Genomic DNA, 20,770 nt, shown 5'->3' with positions numbered 1-20,770 from the left:
TCGGAAAACCCCTCGTTTTCAAAAGCAGTAGAAATGTGCCGCGCACAGGAACAAGCAAAAGAACAACTTCGAGAAATCAGAGCCAGAACAGCCAACGCGACAGTCGCCGCAACCAAAGCGAGTGCAACCCCTTGCTCCAAGTGTGGGCTTGAAAGGCATCAAAATGGGAAATGCGCGGCTCAGGGCAAACGCTGCAACAACTGCGGCAGAAGCAATCATTTCGCTCGAATGTGCCGTCAGACACAACAAAGATCAAGGTCGACTAGGGAGCCAACGCCTTTTAGGGTGGTGACAACACCAACATTTTGACCCCTATTTACCGCCAAATTTGGTGGGTAGCCATTTTGGGCCCCAATCTTTCTGCCTTTTTTTTGTCACGCTCTGATGTACTCATGTTGGCACGCGATCTATTAAATTTGTTTCAATTTAGTTTTACGCCAATGCGCACAAGAAACCTGCATACATCTTTAATATACTAGTTGTCTTTTCCTTTTATTTTAACACATCAAACTTACTTTTCTATTGCACGTCGTGCGACACATAAAAAGCAACAAGTTATAAGGCCCGTTTGCGTGCTCGTGGTAGGATTATCTAGAGAGCCTACATGCAAGCGCCGGCGCTTGCATGTAGGCTCCCTAGGATTATCTCATGCCAAGAATGTGAGCTGCATTAAGCATTGTCGTTGCCTTCTAGTTGTACATAATGTATAAAGGGTGCTTTTCAAAGTGTGCTGTAATAAAGACTGTCCTTAATAGTCTGTTTAACTAAAACGTAGACGTGCCGTGCACGACGCTCAGACGCGCCATTTGTCTCTGGCTGCTGAGGCCAAAGTTTATTAAAAGAAGTTAATTAATTTCACGTCACCAAGGGTTGCGGGAAATGTGGTAATCGGCTGGTCTTTCGCCATTTTGTGCCCCAGATTTAACCCACCAATTTAGCTGGCGGCGGCAAGTACCCTTACAAAGGCTGTCACCACCCTAAAACGGCGTTGTATGTAGGCTACCTAAGGTCAACGGCACGCGAAGTCAAGCAGGTTGTTTTAGGAACTGAAGAAGGGTACACCTGCACGTGCTATAAGTGTATGCTATCGCCAGCGAGGACATTTGGTCGGCGTGAATTGTTATCACAGGCGCAGCGGTTGATTGCAAAATCAACACCAACTGCTGCATGATGCCTGACATGACGCTCCGAAAACTACACAGCCGGCACAGCCGTGCTCGACAACATTGCGCACCTTTTATTTATTTTTTTTTTTGCCACAAGCAAGCATCTTCGCTGAAAATCACCTTACCTACATCTTGCAGTCTAGCGCGATTATAAGGTCACCGCGCGAGTGTCGACCAAGACCAAGAACAGCGCCACGGCCCAGAATCCTTCGAGGAGAGGGAAGTATTAGGCCAGCTTTCCTCACTCTTTTAGGGGCGAAGCACCTTAGGGCCGAGCCTTATCCCTTGTAGTCCATTGTGCGTCCGTAGCTCTGGTTTGCATGGAGCCCGCTAGGGGCGCTGCGGTGCAGAAGGGCTATATAAGCGCTGTATATACTGTATACATGTACAGTATATATATATATATATATATATATATATATATATATATATATGTGTGTGTGTGTGTGTGTGTGTGTGTGTGTGTGTGTGTGTGTGTGTGTGTGTGTGTGTGTGTGTGTACGCGAAGCTCCGGATTCTGGAAACCAGCTTTCGGCGTCGCCGTGCTGCTGCACTGATTACAATGCACTCTTAATGAAGCGAAAACGAAGTCCGCACATGAATACCATATACGACCAATAAAACATCATTCTATATACTGTACACATGTGTTGTCACTCATTTGCATGTTCGAGTGGGCAATGTACGAGGGATTCACGGTCCACTCATCATTCACTTCGTGGATATGCGGTCTTTTTGCTCTTCAGAATTCAGAATCAGAATTTTATTATTATTAAAGGTTGGGACATATTACAAGTATTTAGTATACAGAAGGAGAGGTCCCATAGTCAAAGACTGTATCGGGACCTCCTCGAGTTTACGCTTGATCGCAACGAATGGAAAACTTAAAATAGAGCGATAGGGTGGCGAGTTCATCGTGGGGCTTATTGCTGTAGCATGAAACAGGTAACGAGGGAGAGAAAAATGCAAAATCTTGATTTTTCAATGTTCCGAAACGTGCCGCTAGGCCCCTGGGACGCTAGGCCGGTCGACGCTCGCGCGATAACCTTGAAATTACGCTAGACTGTGCAAGGATCAGAGTTGTCCAGCGGAATTTTTTATCGTACCCCAGCCCGTGCCAATCACAGTCAATGGCAATATTGCAGAACGGTTGGGACTGACATCCCGCGTACGCACAGTCAACGCGCTTCCAAGCCAGGACCCAAGCGCCGGTTTTGGTGATGTATTCCAAGACCACGGAGAACTGAAAGGTGTTACGTACCACATTGAGCTGAAGCGAGGCGCATGAGTCAGCGTCAAGCTAGCACGAAGGGCCGTGGTTGCTCTTCAAGAACGCTGGGAACAGGAATTCGAAAAGATGGAGCGCGACCTCGTTATTGAAGAGGTAACTGAACCTACTGCCTGGTCAAGCCACATGGTCGTAGTGGTTAGAAACCACAAAGTACGCATTTGTTTAGATCCTTCGGATTTGAAAAACGCCTTACTGAGGGAGCACTATCATATGCGAACATTAGCAGATGTAGTTCCGCGCCTGCATAGGGCAAAGTGCTTTTCAACGTTAGATGCATCGTCAGGTTTTTTTGGCAAATTAGGCTAGACGAAGAAAATTTATTAATATGCGCTATGAGCAATCCCTACGGCCGCTACAAATTCCTGCGCATGCCCTTTGGGATTGCCTCGTCCCCAGAAGTTTTTCAACGGGCAATGCACCACGTAGTAGAAGGCTTGAGTGGCGTCGTCGTTGTAATGGATGACATTCTAGTCGATAAGTCGATAAGACCATGACAATAATCTTGCAGCTTTAGTTGTATGCTGCAGCGAGCACTACCTTAAGCTCAATAAAAAAAGAAGTGTCAGTTTTTGCAGCCGAAGTTCGCTACTACATGGGACATATCCTCACACAAGAAGGGCTTTGCCTGGATCCCGGGACAGTGGAAGACATCTTGCAAGTCCCACCACCGGAAAATTGTAAGGGACTGCAAGTTTTTCTTGGGATGGTTAACCTCGTGGCTCTTTTCATCCCTAACATGTCCTCACTTTCTGCGCCCCTCCGGGAACAATAGAAGGACCTGAATAAAAGTTACTTGTCTGTCTGTCTTTTCCAAGGCGTTCGCGCCTGTCTAACAAAGGGACTTGTCCCTGTCTATTTTCAGAAAAGAATACCGCGGACGTTGTCAGTAGATGCAAGCCAGAAAGAAAAAGGGAGGGGGGGGGGGGGCAGTTTTTATGCAAAATGGACGCCCAGTGGCCTATTTGTCACGTTCGTGAGGAGTAGCAGGCTAGAGACACGCTCTCCAGGCCGACCTCTCCTCCCTTCTCTTCATTAAAATCTACTCTCTCTCTCTCTCGTTTACCGAGGCGCAGAAGAAATACGCGCAAATCTAGAAAGAAATGCTAGCCAGTGTTCACGGGTGCGCAAGGTTTGAAGACTACGTCCTAGGGCTGCCAGAGGCCATCGTCGAATCGGATCATCACCCCCTAGAGTCAATATTTAAGAAAGTGTCCGTTACGCTTGCAGCGTATGAGACTCGCTCTTTAGAGGTTTCCTGTTAAAGTGACTTACAAGCCAGGAAAAGAACTCTTCCTAGCGGATGCACTGTCGCGCTTTCTGAACAAGACGGAGCTGAGAGAAGAATCGCTAGATTTTCAAGTACATGCTCTTTCTTCGCTTCCAGTCTCTGATCGGCAACTGCAGGAAATCCGTGAAGATGTACTGAAAGATTGAACAATGACTGAATTGTGCAGCTATTCAAGCAATGAATTGCCCGAGAGCAAGCAACAAGTATTGGAGGTCGTATGCGCGTACTTGAACTACCGCGACGAACTGCACGTCGAAGACGGTCTCCTGCTACGAAGCAACCAATTCGTCATTCCTCCAACAAAATGACAAGAGGCACTTCGTCTACTGCACGAGGCACACGGGGGAGAAGAAAAATGAAGGCAAGAGCCAAGGAACTTATGTACAGGCCTGTCATGTCCGCGGCTAGGGCAGCTCTCGCGAAGACATGCCCACTTTGTCAAAGGTACAAGAGCAAGAACGCCAGGTTACCTATGCTTAGTCACGATAAACCTACTTTGCCGTGGCAAGTAGTCGGAGTCGACCTTTTTTACCACGAAGGCGATGACTACCTTGCTATGGTAGATTTCTATTCCTTTTTTTCGAAGTCAAGCAGATGCGTCGAACTGCAGAAGCAGCGAAAAACGTGTGCATGCAAATTGTCGCCACTCACGTACGGCATTCCAGCAAAGGTATGCGGTGATAATGGTCCTCCGTCTGTGCTTGCTTCCGCTTTCTTTCACCGCAGCTCTACGCATCGTCCACGAGACTTCCAGTCCGCATTACCCTCGCGGTAACGGCATGGCTGAAAGGGCCGTTCAAGAGGCAATGAAACTGCTCAAGAAATACCGGTTTGGAACGCTGGAGTTCTACAGTACCTCGCTAGAATGGAGGGACATGCGAAGGGACGACCGCCTAAAGTAACCCGCACAACGACTCATGGGCCGTCAGACGATGACTCAACTGCCAGTACTAGACTGCCACCTCGAACCATAAACTGTGCCGATCGAAATTGTCCGGAAGCGACTCGACGACTTACGGCGTAACCAACGCGTCTTCTACAACAGCACAACGCGAAATCTACCAGATATTCACGGGGGCTCCACGGTGACTGTTTATGATACAACACACAGGACATGGGCATCAGCAGTTGTCACAGGCCCGACAAAAACACCACGCTCTTATGTCGTTGCGACAGCTAGAGAACAGGCAACATCTACGACGAACGAGGGGGCACCTGAGGTAAACAGAACGACAAGTTTTCTCCCAGCAGACCCAGAGTAATATAGCGACCCCTTAGTCCTCCTCTCAACCGCGCACCTCCGAGCAACACGCATCTCAAGAAGCGTTCTTTCCAACTATAACTCTTCTCTCTCAAGAAGCGCTCCGTAGAAGAACACGACAGCGTAGAAAGCCGCAACGCTATCCTCTCCCAGAACGCCTTAAATAGACAGTTCAGCGGATGCTGTTCAAATTGAATTATTTCGTTGTACATTCTTTCGTTTTCTCTCGTTCTTTTTCCTCAAAGGAAGGAAGATGTGACCAGGGGCAATGTCATTAAGAATACTGTTACTACGAATGCGACAGCCTGGTCTGCCTGTGTAGAAATACACCTGTCTCACGCAATAAAGCGTTCTTTCTTTTCCTGCTGCTCGGCTGTTTAAACAACCCTCTTTCTACTCGCACTTGAGAGAGACAAATCAAAGAGAGGATGGGCAGAGAGCTCAACCACAGGCATATCCGGTTTGCTACCCTACACTGAGGGTAAGGAAAAGAGGAATAGAGCGCTGAAATTTTGTAATTCTGGTCATGAAAGCTTCATCAAGGAAAGACGCACCATCGAAATGGCGTCTTTTGTTTTTTTTCGCACAGTTCACTACACTACACGGTTCCTGCGAGCACTTCGAAGAACATAGCTGCGACCTGGACGCCGTTTTGCAACGGTGTTGGTGCATACTTACTGAACGGGTTTCGACACTACTTAGGGGATATGACCTCCCTGACCGGCGAACCGCTGCCACTTCATTCAAACGTTACCACATACCGTATTTGGTACAAAAATCGCATTTGGTACAAAATAATGCCATTGTTCGAATTGCTGCACCTATATAGGTGCGCCTGTTTCAACACAATGCCACTTTTGATGACGTTGGAACCATGTGGCAGAGGTTCCCTGTTCATCACACCCATGCCGTGACGGCACGTGAAAAGCGATAATAAATATTTGCGCAAAGTTGGGCATGTAGCGCGACTTCATGCCACTTAGTTTTCGTGTTTTTTTTTTTTTTTTTTTTTTTTTGAGCTGCGCAGAACTTGCATAGCTTCCCTAGTTTTCTCGTTTCTAGACTGTTCGTTGCGCGCACGCAAACCAGGCGCAATTATCAATTTTTATGGCTTAACAACCTCGGCTCGAGACATCCGTTTACCGGTATCTAGCTGAGTCTCGTGTGTATTTCCATGCTCAGCGCGAAAGCATCCGTGAAGTGACAGCAACCACTGTCGACGTCACAGGACTGTTATCTCTGGACCCTTTTCTTGCGAGCCGGTTGGACCCACGAAAACTCGTGTTCGCGATAAAAGAAGGACGCGTGGACTCCACAAGGTGGTAGAAAAGGCAGGCGTGCTCCTTTATCCCCCGTCACAGACTCGACAAACGGCTGCCAGACTAGTCGGCCGATTCCAGTCACCGTACAGAAAGGTGAGAAAGGCTGATGTACATTATTTCGTGGTGTTGTGGGGCTCACTCGCCATGGCGCAGTCTTTGCCCTATAGAGTTGGGGCTTTGTAGAGGAAACAAAGCTGTGATGCAGCAGTGTCAGTTGTGCCGAAAATAAAACTTTAAGTCTCGATTCTGAATGGAGAAAAGTAGTGGCGTTGACGCTGTGACTTAAGCTGCACTTCAAGATATCCAGCCCCGCTTGTTTTAGAGAGAGGAGAGGGGGGAGGTACTGACTTTAATGATAAGCTGGAGATGTTAGCGTGACTGATCACCTGACATGCTACCTTTTATGCTGGGTGAGATAATTAGGGTATTGATTGACGGAAGTCTGCGAAGTGTGCCCCCGTGCACCGGACCATCACTAACTCTCCACCTCCCACACCGCCCCTGTTGGTTATTTGGCTTCTTGCCTCCTAATTCGCCGCTGTTACCATTATGAATTCTTACCAACTCGCCCACCTTTCCACTTTTATAGTGAGTGGAGGGGACGAACAGCATTAGCGTGTTATGAGCGCCTCTCTGGGGGGAAAATAGACGGCAAGAAAAAAAGATAAATAAATAAGAACGGTGCCGGGGGCGGGGGGGGGGGTACCTTTTGCGCAGTTTTTCACGCAGCTTCGGGTGGTACTATAATTTCGCATTTCTTGATATAACGACCTATAGGCACTAGGAATAGGTTTAAGGAGATCCGAAAACGTAGACGTACGCTACAGTAAGACGTCACGCAATTTGATCCCGGCCCCACAAATGACCGCTGATGTTTTCAGTTTTGCTTCAGCATCCCGGTGACCATATAACAATCGAGTCATATAGTGCAGCGAGTTATTTTGTCAAAGCTCTCTGGCATAGTATAGGCGTACTATAGTACAGGAAGATATTGAAGTCAAGAGCAGCGTTCGTCATTACATTTGGTGTTACAGCTTTTCTCTCTCTCTTCTTTTCCTCAGCTCCTGCGACAAAGGCCACACAGACGACGCTGGAAATGGGGCATCCGACGTTCTTGTTTATTGTGTTCGTCGCGGCAGTCACCGTGTCCCTGACGTCGGCGGCACTGTTCGCCAGTCCCGGCGGACCACCCGCCAATCCGCCACCACCGGGTGTCGGGGGCAGCCCCGGCGCGTCCGGCGGTTTCGGCGGTGGTGCACCACCGGGTGGCGCAGCTCCCGGCGCAGCTGGCGGTGCACCTGCCGGCGGTCTACCCTCCGATCCCAGCTGCCCGCCAACCGACGGCATGGTTCCTCTCTACGTGCCAGATCCGGACGACTGCACCAAGTACACCGTCTGCAGCGCCGGCTTCGGCATGAAAATGGATTGCGCGCCGGGACTGCACTTTAACAAAGTCACCAACCACTGCGACTTCCCGCCTCTCGCCGGTTGTGAAGTCAGCGCGTGATCGGACTCGCGATGACGGCGCGTACCTACGGAACCTGTACACGACGACGTGTCAGTGCCGTAGACCTTCTTGAGCATTAATGATAGCTTTAGCTTGTCCGGGTACGCATTATACCGTTCACGCGATACAGAATAATGAAGGCGTAGACGTCAGCAGCAGTGCCGGAGTCGCCACCTTGCGACGTTGAATCGAAGCAGAGCGCATTAAGTTGTCATTGTTCAATGATGGGCAATGCACAACACAGCTGCTACAGCACAAAGGTGTTGGCAGCATCCTAATCGCCGAATGTACAAATGCTGTTTTCTTTTCCTGTGACTAAAAAAGTGAAGCAACGCGATAACGTTTAGTTATGACACTTTATCGTTGAAGAAACTGCCACAAGATGTGGCTACCCGCTCTGTTGCTGCCGTCCATGTCTGCGTTACGGCATTACTTAAACTGCAAACTCTTTATGACAGAATAAAGCTGTACGCACTCTTTCTCAAGTGAAAAGCATGGAAGCCCGTGTCCTCAAGAATGCCTGGTTCAGGAGATGCGCTTTGCAGTAAAGTCGGAAATAAACAGTTTGAACTTTGTTCATTAAATCGTGACTGTCAGTCTTGTGTTTTTTTAATTTCTTATGCTTTTGTCTTAGGGCCCGTTAGAAGTGCAGTTCCCAAACTTCTATCAGAAATGAAAGAGAGTAACGCCACGTTATTTCATACTATATAGGGTATTATTTCTATCGTAAACGTAATAATTTGGGACTTGTGGTTGATGGCGCCTTTGCGAATTCACCTACACGGCGACGACGAGAGCATGGTGATTTCACGAGGTGTTAGCATTTTCTCGCAGCTCCGCTATTGTGGCAAGTGGTACGACATCGAGACTTGTCAGCCGAATTTAACCAGTTAATAACTTTAGTCCATGTACAAAACAATTATCGATATTGTGTCAACTCTTCATTCTCACAATGAACTTGGCACTCACCCTCAGCGTCGCAGTGGCACAAGAGGGTATGTTCTCTTCCTATTCCTCAGCATATCTCGCCACTAAACCGGCCTACTGCCGAGCGGCTGACAACAGCCACCTCATGCCAAGACCAAAAGGGGCTCGTGGTTTTCATCGGCGACGCGGTGAAGAACGCTGCAAGCGATAGCTGGAATGAGGCCTCCAACAACTCACCATCCTTTCTTACCAACCATTCCCTATCTTCTGCCTTTCTCTTTCCCATCCTCCTTCTTACCAACAAAATGCTCTTTCGCTCTTAGCCTCTCTCTGCTTGTTCTCCTTCTAACAAATTTAGTAAAACAAGACATATGGAGCATTTACTGTTGAAGGCGCTTTTTCAAGCGATGGCAACGTTAACCTACTTCGTAAACTAACAATCCGCGTGCTACCAGACTCGACTATACTACTAGAGATACGTTTGAAAAAACTGGTGATCTCTGAAGGACGTCACGGACCATACCGTCATGACAAAATGTCCTAAATAGAGCGAACTCATTTGTCATTTGTTCAACCCTATTTGTACTTATTTATTGTTGCGTGTCACAATAGTCACGTGCAAAAGTACGAGAATATAGCGTATAAATGACGCGAAACGTGAATCAAAAAGAAAAACAGCACATGCGCCGATTTTATGCATCTTTCACACGAGTTGTTTAGACTAAGCAAACGCGGCTGGCCACTCAGCAGCAGCTTTGGTATATATTACTCACCGTGCTTATAAACAACGTAACGGACTATTAGTGAACGTTTGTGAAGCGCACCATTCCTTTTGAGGAGGTTGCATAACACCAAACCCGCGACCTCCGAGACCGCTGATTCACGTATTTGTATCTAAGCACCCAGTGCCCCATAATCTTTTATCACCATGTCCGTGACCGACAAAGTCCGGAAAGCTATGAGGAGGAGGAACAAATTTTTATTGAAACCAGCAGTTTAGTTGGCTGGACCTAGGCCTCCCACGTGGGGACATCGAGGTCTTGCCTCGATCTTCGCCGCCTCGCAGGCTTGCTGGGTAGCCCAGAGTTGGTCGTTGAGGTGGGAGCTGCGCAGGGCGGCGTGCCATCTCGACGAGAGGAGAGGGTCACAGTATTAATTGTCGGATATTGGTGTTTACATTCTCATAGCATGCGGGGAAGTGATGCTGCCTAAGTCTTACAGATCTTGCAAGTGTTACTATAGGGTAGGTGTCTGGGTAGATCCGGTTGTAACGTGTTAGTGAGGGTACGTGTTTGTCTGTAACAGGCGAAGAGTGGCTGCCTGTGCTCTGTTTAGCTTGTGCTGAGGGATGGGGAAGATTCTTCTTTCGAGATAGAATGATTTGGTAAGGTCGTTGTAGCTGGTGAGGCGATCGCGTTCCGCGGGTGCACCTGCGCTGTCTCCGGCACGGTTGACAAGGCCTCGTGCTACGGAGTGAGCGACCTCGTTGAGGTTGGTGAGGTGCGGATGTACGTCGCCGGCGTGCGCTGGGAACCAGACGAGAGTAATTTGGGTTTCAGGTGAGTGAGGGGCATGGTGTAGGATGCGTAGTGCTTGTTTTTAAATACGACCTTTGATGTAATTGCTGATTGCCGTGCGGGAATCGCTCACGATGGTGTAGCAGTCCGAATCGAGGGTGGCCAGGGCGATGGCCACTTCCTCGGCTGTTCAAGAGCGTTTTGGGTTACAATGCTGGCGACATGTTTGAGCGAGCCGCCTACTCTGGTAGCCGCCGCGAAGCGGTGCCCGTCGTGATATTCAGCTGCGTCGACCAAGGTGACGCCCGTGGTCGGGAAAGCTAAATGCTTAGTTTTACATCAGCTAAAGCACAGGAGCAATTCTAAAAGTATCACAGTGTAACACTTTGGCTCTAATGGAAGTATGAATTGAAGTAAACGTAAGCTAAGTAAAAACGAGCTGTTGGGCTAGGGGTCCTGTGTTTGAATTCCGCCATCCGTAAGTTTCACTCATGTTTAATAATTAAAGCCAATCCCTTTCTTCGCGACTTTACCACCACTTTTCTCTATCGGGTACGTTTCAAACCTCATTCCTGCCGATCCCGGAGGTTGCATTATTTTTTGGTTTGAGCTGTGCTATTGTTTCGCACTTTTAATAGTTAAGCCCGAGAAGATTTAAGATAAAAAGCATGCGCTGTCGCTGCTTTTTTTTCCATGACCGTTGTTTGTGGGCTGCCATTTTCAGATTTCTGAGGAATATTTTTGTCAAGAGTCTAGACCTGGTATGAGCAACTTTATTGATAGAATGGTGTGGCATTATAACCCGCATATACCGCATATCATATAACATGGCGTGGCATATAGCACACAAATACCTAAACATACACGGAACCTCATGGCGACGCCGACGCCAGTGGTGACGACGACGGCAAAAACTTTCTTGGAGTGTCTATATATAATTTCTATCGAAATAAAGAACTAAATGTTTACCTGCAAGTCGGAAACAGATGTGACTGTCACATACACATTTGTGTAGTGGTGTAGACGGAATGATTTTATCCGCTTTGCCTGTCCTCCTCAATCCTGTAACACAAACTTCGTTCGGGCTACTGTATATACGTCGGCGGGTCGAAAATCTTACTTGCTAACGCTTACGTGATCCCGACGATTGGATTTAGGCCCAATGATATGGCTCGCCGTGACTGAGTAGGGTTCCTGTAAATGCGTATTCACTGCGACAGAGTGTCTATACATCGACGTGCAGGTATGACGTGGTTGCCTGCCGTTAACCCGCGACTGGTGCGACCGTCGGCGAATAATGACATCGGGGCCGCGTCGGTGTTGTGTCGTCCCAGTGTTTCCGTGCATCGGCGGCGTTAATGAATTGTGACAAAGATTTAAACAGGTCCAAAATTTGATTTTGAAGTAATTTAATTTTGAAGAATCACGAGCGGCAATGGCGGGCGAATGCTGCTAACCACGCAGCCGAGCAAACTCGAGACATCGAACGCAAGCGACAACGGCGGACTGCGGGCATACCGTCAGTGACGTCATTCTCTCCGTCGCAGCTGAACGTGTGTGTAACCTCATAATTGAGACATACTTTAATGAACCCTCGGGATTAACCCAGTGAGAACCATCTGGTTAACCATCTTCACGGAGTGGAAGGGCCGACGAATTCTTTATTATCATGTGATTGTCAACAATGCTCCTGGGGGTCTGAAACGTTCTTCAACTGAATACATTTCACCTTGGTCGATCCTGAATGTATTGTTGACTATGATCTTGGGATTCCGTTGACTAGATGGGATTCCGTCAGACACTCGACTTCATTGCTATTAATAATTTTTTTATATTTTCTTCTTAGATAACATAGATAAATGAAGTATCCGAAGTACTTTCTATACCTCAGTCTCTACAAAGCGACCCATGTAATAGGTGGTGGAGAGGTTAAAACCAGTTAGCCGGAAATGTTGATAAGCTCCACTTGCATGCTAACGCCTGTCTTCCGCACTCCACCTGTAGGTTGTGTCATACCCGAATTTGAAGAAGGACGCTGCCACCTCGTCCTTGAAATGGAAGAGTTAATTAACACAGAAAATTCAGCAGCAAGTGCTCGCAAGAATTCTAGCGGGAAGGATTAATTTTTACCACTACATGACAATTAACATTGCAGGCGCAGTATTTGTCGAAATGGCGCTGTAAAAATGTGTAATAAGTATAGTAAGCCATACAAGGGATATGCTGCGCTTTCTATTGCAGAGTATAATCTCCATGTTTGGTGCCGACAGAACAGAAATTACCCGACGATAATGGTTAAACATTCTTTGTTATTTGGGCCTAAAATGTGGCAGCGTTTTATGCAAACGGCGCTATACGCGAGCCGCTCAGACCAACCACAATGAAATTTCACGTTTTGTTCGTGCAGCATAAAGTCAGGCCATGCGAACGAATAAATTGCGTGTCTCCTTTGTGAACGAATTCACAAAGGAGGCGCACACTCGTCTTCTCGAGGCCACAATTGTCGCAGCGTGGTCGGCCATTCCGCATAAAAAATGAATAGAAATAAGGAAGAAGGGCTCGCCAAGCCACAGAAATGCGCAGAAGCGTTTCTCCAGCTCGCGACATCCCTGGCGAAAGACGCAGCTGTAGTTGCGGATCCAAACTATGAGATGAGTGTTTGCATACTTCGCGGAGTTCTATTGTGGTGGTGGTGTGTAGCAGCTTCACCATCTGTCGAACATTTCCGGGTCTCTTTAAAATGCGAGAAGGCGCGAATCTTCTTCGCGGGCTTTAGCAAATCCTTCCGGAAACACAAGATGTTAAAGACGCGCATGTGTGAGGGCTTTCTTTTGCAACTTCTCAAGTAGAGCGTGCCAGTGTACGTACTTCTATTACATAATGCGAGTGCTGTGGATCGCTTCTTCCGGTTGGCATTATTTTGGTTTTGTTTACAGTTATGTTTCATTTTCGTGTAATATAGGAAAAGGAGTAACCTTATTAGACAACAACCACAACGACGACGTCATTTCCTCTCTTGTTTTCGTCGTGTCGTTACCCCTCCGCGCTGAGCTGCTATCATTAATCATGGATTACCAACATGCCCATTCATCCATCGTTTCAACAACAACATTTATGTCTCTATTCGGACGTGCTACTTAGACGCTGATTACTTCTTATATTGTCCAGCACGATGAAAGAGGAGAATGACAGGGATCTATGTTATGAGAAAAAAGCTGCGAGGCGGCCATGAACTGCTATGTTCTAGCCTGCCACGTGTCTTTGGCACTGTTTTGTCATGTATAGTACGGGGCCCTGCAGGGTATACATTTCGAACATATTGGGTTTGTTTAAATTTGAGCTGAAATGTAATCACAGCTGTTTGTCTGGCCTAAAGCTTGCTTTTTTTTTAAATGTAGTCTATTCCGCAGTGAATAAACCTGCCGCAGTAGCCTGGCTGTGGTGCAGGTTGTGGTGCTGCAATGCTGAGCTCGACTTAGCGTGTTCAGTACCAGCCGCGGCGGCCGCATTTCGATATGGGGGATCATCTCATTTATCTCTCTCACTCCGCATTATTTATTTAATGTTATTTGTTTATCTCCTCAAATGCCCCCGCAAGGGGTACTACATGAGGTGTTGGTCAAATTACGTGGCGAAGTGCTCGATGACGTCCTTGAATACCATGTTTTCGGTGCTATCTATATGGCGTTGACGGGTGATGGTTTAGAGTCCCGTGCCGTTTGCATGAAGAATGAGGTTCAAGTGCGACAAGAAGCGCACTGGCGGTGGGTAAACAGCTTTATGATGACTTATGAGGGGAGAGCTACGATAAGAGGGAATGGTTATGGAAGTAGCACGCGAAGTATCATAGAAGAACAGACCGGTGGGCTAGTGGGCACTGTTTAACTTGAGGTATACATAACGCGACAGGTAGGGCTGCCTGCGATGAAAGGAAGTGTGCACAGTTTTTGAGACATTGAGGGACATTAGTTATGACGCACACCAAGGTGTGATGCAGTTGAAACTGGATTGCAGGATAAGGGGATCGGAAGTGCTGTGCGCAGTACGAGGGAGCAGCAATCGGCCAACAATCAGACTGTGTCTCCGTCTCCTCTGCCGTCCTGCGTAGCATGTTGAGCTATATACATCAAGTTAAGTATGACAGAGCTTATAGTAAAAGCAGAGGCGAGAGATCAAGCGCCGTCAGAGCAAGGGTTAAAGTGCTCTGAATTTAAACACGCTAGAAAGGCTGTGAGTTTAAGTGCGGAGTCGCCAGTGAAGCAAGAGAAATAAGAGTAGGCAAACCTAACAGCTCAGCTTTGGGCGGCCTCTAGCATGTTAACATGGGTAAAATGGTATAGACGGCGGCGTATTCTAGTTATGGGTGAACTAAGGTTTCGTAGGACAGAATTTAAACGGAGGGAGGGGCGAGTGCCAAATTACGGCCCATATATTCGAGTACGCGATTAGCCTCGTTCACAATAGACAATATGTGGGAGCACCAGGATAGGTGTGAAGTGAAGTTAATGCCCAAATATTTGAATTTGATGCAACAGGGAATTTCAGAGCCCTTAATGTTACATGTAGGGAACAGGGAGGACTGCCTGCGAAGAAAGGGAATATGTCCAGTTTTGGAGACATTGATTGACATTAGCCATGATGCACCCCAAGATTTAATGCAGTTTAAATCGGATCGCAGGATTAGTGGATCATACGAGCTGTATATAGGACGATAGATGACCCAGTCAGCGGCAAACACTCGCGCTTGGCACTGAGTGCAATTAACCACTTCCCTTATATAAACCAGAAAGGTACACAGAACGGTGCCTTGAGGAACACCTGAGAGAACGGGACACGAGAGGAATAATAATTGTTGCCATGGACAAACTACTGGCGAGCGGCCAGAAAAGCTTTTACCCGATTTAGTACGGGGGTATTTAGGCTTTTGACCACCTGAGGTGCTGTAACTTGCACTTAAGTACACAAGAGTTTTAAGATTTCGATGTTGGCGAACATGTAAAAGCACTCGTGAAGGATTTGGGTGCACAATAAAGAACCCCAGGTGGTCAAAGTAAATCCGAAGTTCCTCACTACGGTCTGCTTCGCAATCAGATCATGGTTCTTGATAAGTAAAACGCTTAAATTTTTTTCCGCAAAGGAATTTTGCTGAAATTAAACTTTTTCTCATCTATTGTGGACTCGCTGTCTAATCACCAAGAACACTCTTGTTCCGGAAAAGAGTTAATCTGGGTACTTTTAGGCGAGCATGCAATTAAGTCATTCCTAATCTCTCTCAAACTCGGTCAGCGAATTATAGGTGCACGGCAAGTTTTAGGGATTGGTACTTATATCGCTGTGCGAATTTTTCACAAAAAGAAGTGGGCGTATGCACTGAATAATTTATTTATTTGTTTGTTTGTTAAAATACTTTCCAGGCCCGACGGCATCACAGAAATGAGTGGTATACATGAACAACAAAGACATAGGTGTGCAGGAATAAAGTTTTAACACAGCGTGTAGTTTACGGCTGTGTTGGAACTTGCATTGTGCGGAATACTGGCAATGGAAACAGGCAGGCGGTTCTAATCCAGACTTGCTCTTGGAATAAAGGGATCCTGGTACAACTTTGTTCGACAAGACGGCGCACCAATTTTAAGTTTGTGATCACAACGGTATGATATGTATGACGGGGGCATTATAAGTTGTTCATTTAGAGTGGGGTTGAAATAATAGATCTTATGAAAAAGACACAATCGTGCCCATTTACGACGGGATGGGATTTCAGTTAAACTAAGGGTAAGTTTCATAAATGTAACACTGGCGTAACGAGAATAATTAGACAACATAATACAAAAAGCACGATTTTGAACCCTTTCAATTAGTTGTATTAGAGTAGATTGAGAAGGGTTACAGATTGCCGAAGCATACTCTAGTTTAGAGTGAACAAGTGTTTTGTAGAGGGTTAGCTTAAGTTCACTCGATACAGTTGTAAAGTTACGGCTTAGGTGCCCTAGTGCACGATTTGCATTGTTAATCACGCATTCATTGTGTACATTCCATGCAGGGTTATTGGTGATATGAAGCCCAAGGTACTTGAAGGACTCAACAGAGTCTAGCCTCTCAACTCAAAGGAGGATCAGGCGGAACAACTGCCGGCTATGTATGCCAGGCTAACCCCGCCTGCTTCAACATCATCACCACCGCCACCACCACCATCTAGTCTGGTACTGCTAATGAAATAAGCAAGAGCGTTCATATTGTTGTTTAGAAGACGAGATACCTGCATAAATTTACATTTGTTAACATTTAGGCTCATGCGTCAGATATTACACCACGAAGAAATTCTGTCAAGGTCACTTTGTAATTTTACGAGAGTCAACAGGGATAGTAATTTTGTGGTAAATTACACAATCGTCTGCAAATGATTTAATAGAAGAAAACTGAACACTGTCTGGTAACTTTTTAATAAAAAATAAGAAAGAGCAGGGGCCCAAAGACAGACCCTTGTGGAACCCCATATGTTACAGGTGCACAAGAGGACGAAGAATCGCTAGCGACTACGTGCTGTGAACAACCTTGTAGAAAGCCTTAATCGAAGAAAGAATATTTTTGTGAAGGTGTACTTCATTAAGCTTTAGAGAAAGTAAGTAATCCTCTGAAGCGCAGCCGAAATACGACAAAGTTTATTGAACTGTTGAGCTGTTGAATGCAATCTTGGTTCATGGATAACCAGCACAAATTTGTGGATTGTTTATGTGGGTTTTCATCTCGAAAAGGGGGCCTTCTGGAGCTTTGCGAACGTCTCTGGGCGCCCCTCCTCCCACCAGAGGATTGGCGAAATAGTCGGGCATCCGCCACTGCTGGCATTGTGGAATCGTCATTGTAGAATTTATTGAGCCCAGTCTCCATGAGCGGGCGTTTTCTTTGATGAATCTGTGCAAAAGACGCCTTCGGTCAGAAAGGAACAACGTCACATTACAAGACGTGCTTAGGACAGCAACGAATGACTCCAAACACACTTCCTTTTCCGCAAGCTAATTATGCAACGTTGCCAAGCGAAGTACGACCTATGGGGCTCCCGGAGAAGTTGATTTCGGACCTCGCTGGTTTCGAGTTGTCCAGTTCTGTCTTACAGCCCTAGTATGCACTCACAGAAAATGAAATACTTAATATGTAAGGAAGAAGAATGGCACTGGAAAATCTCGTCGTCATTGCGTGTCTCGGAGCCAGAAGAAAATCCGCACATATAGAAAGCGCGGTCGCCATCGCGTGTGGCGCGCGGCCAGTTCGCCGATCCTAGATGAGCTATAATTGCTGCCGCTGACTTTCTCGCTGCAGCTTGACGAGTCCAATAAACCTCGTTACAATTAATAACATTCTCCTCAGCACTCACGAGCTCCATAAACGAAGAGTGTGCGTCTTTGGCCTCTCTGCTTACCGTACGGGGTACAGCACTAAAAGGAGAGTGCCAGGAACATTGCCGAAAAAGCCTCAATGGGATACATCTGCGGCCATGCGAAACAGCGCGTAAGGCGCAGCTGTTCGCATTGTCGCTCGAGCTTCACGGCAAGGACACAGGCTGCCTACAAGCGCGCTTCCCCGTACCCCACTTATTTTTCTCTCATTATCTGAGAGACGCCGCTAGGGCAACACAGACAGCCGAGCATGCCACAGCTGTTCACAGAGCGAGCACGGAGTTCAGTAAATCTTTATAGGTGCTTGGCTATGCATAACCGAATAGCAAACATGCCAGGCGAAGCGCTCTCAAAACGCCTGGCAGTTGGGGCATCACATCACAGGCAAAAAAAAAAAAATCAACATGTGAGAAGGCGCAAGGCACTTGTGATGACGTCCTGCGCTCGCATATCAACCACTCGTCACTCACTCCATCGTCACTCACTTACTCAGCCAATTATATAACCATTGCCTCAGTTAACCGGTCACCGAGCTGCTTAGTCACTCCCTCCCCTCAATGCTATATAGATCATAGTGCCTATACACTTGATTATCCCGTACCTTGTTCTCTCACTCACTCACTCACTCACTCACTCACTCACTCACTCACTCACTCACTCACTCACTCACTCACTCACTCACTCACTCACTCACTCACTCACTCACTCACTCACTCACTCACTCACTCACTCACTCACTCACTCACTCACTCACTCACATGCTCGCTGTCTCTGATATGGAGCTTTTTCACTCAGCTACTCCACTTTACATACATTGAACCGTGCTTGTAATGACACCAGCGCTTTCACCGGCGAAGCGATTTGGTCTTTTCAAGAGTTCGACATCGCAGTGCCAATAATTTCTTTCGAACGTCATCTGTGCCTTGGCGTCTGCCCGCGGCACGCAGTCAGCGTGTGGAGAACGTCTGCGAACAGCCTGCGTGAGCGCGCGCGAACCAGGAGAGGGCAAATCCGGCCGCAATGGAGGGCCGCGACTCCGGCGCAGCTGTTGGCGCGCACGCTTTATTTTTTTTCGGGCCGAAACGCTAGTTGCATGCTCGAGAGTCGTGAGTGTGCGGGCGAGCATTTTTTTTTTTTTTACTTTTTTGTCTATACCCGAAGCTCGTGAGGTTCGTTCAACGAAGTGGCACGAACGACCGATCGGCCGCGTACAAGCTGCTGCCGCTGCCGCTGTAGCTGCTGTGCGCCACGTTAACCCTAGTTCCGCACGGAGCCTTGCAAAGGCACTGCATTAGCCGACAGGCTATCCTCCTTAGCCCAACTTGCGTCGTGCAACGAGCTCGGCCGGCGTGACGACGCGGGCGTATGCCTAACCGCAGCCCAACCAGCCCGGACCCTTTGACGAAGAAAAAGAACTCCACGACGGGGCCAGGTGCGACGACGTCGTTCGTCGAAAAGCGCCACTGCTGCCGCCGCAGCCAGTCGCTAAGCCGCAGACGCTGGAACGCGAGAGTTTGCTGCGTACATCGCTGTCATCATCGAAGGCGCTTCCGCCGGAAAAGGGTCAGTATCAGTCCATCGACGTCCACTCCGAGGCAAGTCCTGGCTGCGCCGAGCGTAACAGAAGCAGCTCCACGTCCGGTTCCTCTTTGACAATGCGGCAATTTGAAAAGGTGAGTAAGAAACTATGTGCAAATTTTATTCATTCGTACGCCGAGGAATTTGCGTTAAGTGAATACTGACACCACGTTCGCAACTTTTCCTTCGTTGCGCGTTAAAGGAAGGTCAAAGCCCTTTCAACCCTGGAAGAAATTGTTGCAAGTGTCGGATCAATCTAAGTACTTTGCTCTTTTTCAGTACTCAGGCTAGGCGTATGCGTGATGACGTCATCGTTCCTGCAATCGATGCGGCTGCTACACGCGAGGGCAGCCAGAGGGAACATGAGCAGCATTCTTGTTTATTCGTTCACGATCAACATCCAAACACCTATAGCCTTATGGTTCACGACGCCAGTCAAATTTGCTCGGTGTCATATGACACCACGATTAATGGTGATTATATATGCCGGGTCCAGTGTTTCGGGACCACCGACTATAGCATCAAATAAAGATATCTTAGAAGCGTTTTCCGCCCTTTCTGGTTTGCTCATGCGTTATTCTTTTACGGTGCATTTCCTACAATATTAAAAATTTATGTCAGTATAGTACTCCTTTAGCCAGCAAATTAAGAAGGAGCAGGGGACGCTTGCTCAGAATGAAAAGTAAGAGCCGGAATCTCCAGTCGCGCAATTATATAACTGTATATAACGGCCTTTGTCTGTTACTGTGCACGTCTGTTTGTAAACATGCCGCATGTCTATATATGGTGGCCGTTATATGATGATGATGATGATGATGATGATATAACGGCCACCATATATAGACATGCGGCATGTTTACAAACGGACGTGCACAGTAACAGACAAAGGGAATAGGCGACTTAAGTTGACGGTTCTTCGCTGTTCGCCGCTTCGAGTAACAATCCTCGCAAACCAGCTTGTGAAACATTGTTTAAAAGCATTTGAGAACTGCGTCTATTAATCTTGACTACCGGGAAAATTCACGCCAGTAGATATACAAGTATATGGTTTGTCAATGTTTGGCGCGGAATTTGATGACAGTGCTGGCGCATCTTGGTGACGTAACACTCTTCATGCCTTTAAATGTCGCAGTGCATTACTGCTGCGGGCCTCTAAATCACGCTGCGGAACAGTGAACATTGACATCAGAACTCACAACGTTTTCATGTAGGCTCCGCCGCATAACCTGCAATTAGATACTCGATCTTCAGCTATCCTAGCTGTAACATTTGGGTGGCGAAAATACGTCACCATGGACTGTCGCATAAGGAGCTGGGTGTAATCGTAACGCGCCTTAATAAAGGCTCCTTCGCCATGCCCCATCGAAATGTTTTGTTACGCATGATGACGATGATGATGACGATAATAATTGGCATCCCTTTTAAAACGGGGTGGCAACAAATAGCCACCGACCTTGCTTGATTTAATCAGGCTTTGCAACATCTACCGCACTCTAGCAAAAATCTTGCCTATCTCTTC

General features: G+C 47.3%; 2 protein-coding genes across 2 annotated transcripts in view; both read left to right on the top strand.

Moving 5' to 3' along the window:
• Positions 1–8,425, top strand: part of LOC119445110 (collagen alpha-1(VIII) chain) — a 59,618-nt gene extending 51,193 nt beyond the window's left edge. Inside the window, exons 10-11 of the mRNA XM_049664886.1 lie at positions 6,301–6,421; positions 7,390–8,425. Of these exons, the coding sequence (XP_049520843.1) occupies positions 6,301–6,421; positions 7,390–7,835 (567 nt within the window). The 3' untranslated portion in view covers positions 7,836–8,425. The remainder of the gene's footprint in view (positions 1–6,300; positions 6,422–7,389) is intronic.
• Positions 8,426–18,983: 10,558 nt separating this feature from the next.
• The window catches only part of LOC119446390 (cationic amino acid transporter 4-like), a 135,583-nt gene continuing 133,796 nt past the window's right edge, over positions 18,984–20,770 (top strand). The window contains exon 1 of the mRNA XM_049664110.1: positions 18,984–19,346. Coding sequence (XP_049520067.1) covers positions 19,329–19,346 — 18 coding nt within the window. The 5' untranslated portion in view covers positions 18,984–19,328. The remainder of the gene's footprint in view (positions 19,347–20,770) is intronic.

Source organism: Dermacentor silvarum, chromosome 3 (genome assembly GCF_013339745.2).
Source record: "Dermacentor silvarum isolate Dsil-2018 chromosome 3, BIME_Dsil_1.4, whole genome shotgun sequence".
Lineage (NCBI taxonomy): Eukaryota > Metazoa > Arthropoda > Arachnida > Ixodida > Ixodidae > Dermacentor > Dermacentor silvarum.
The sequence above is the reverse complement of the archived record's forward strand: the minus strand, read 5'-3'. Positions and strand labels throughout refer to the sequence as shown.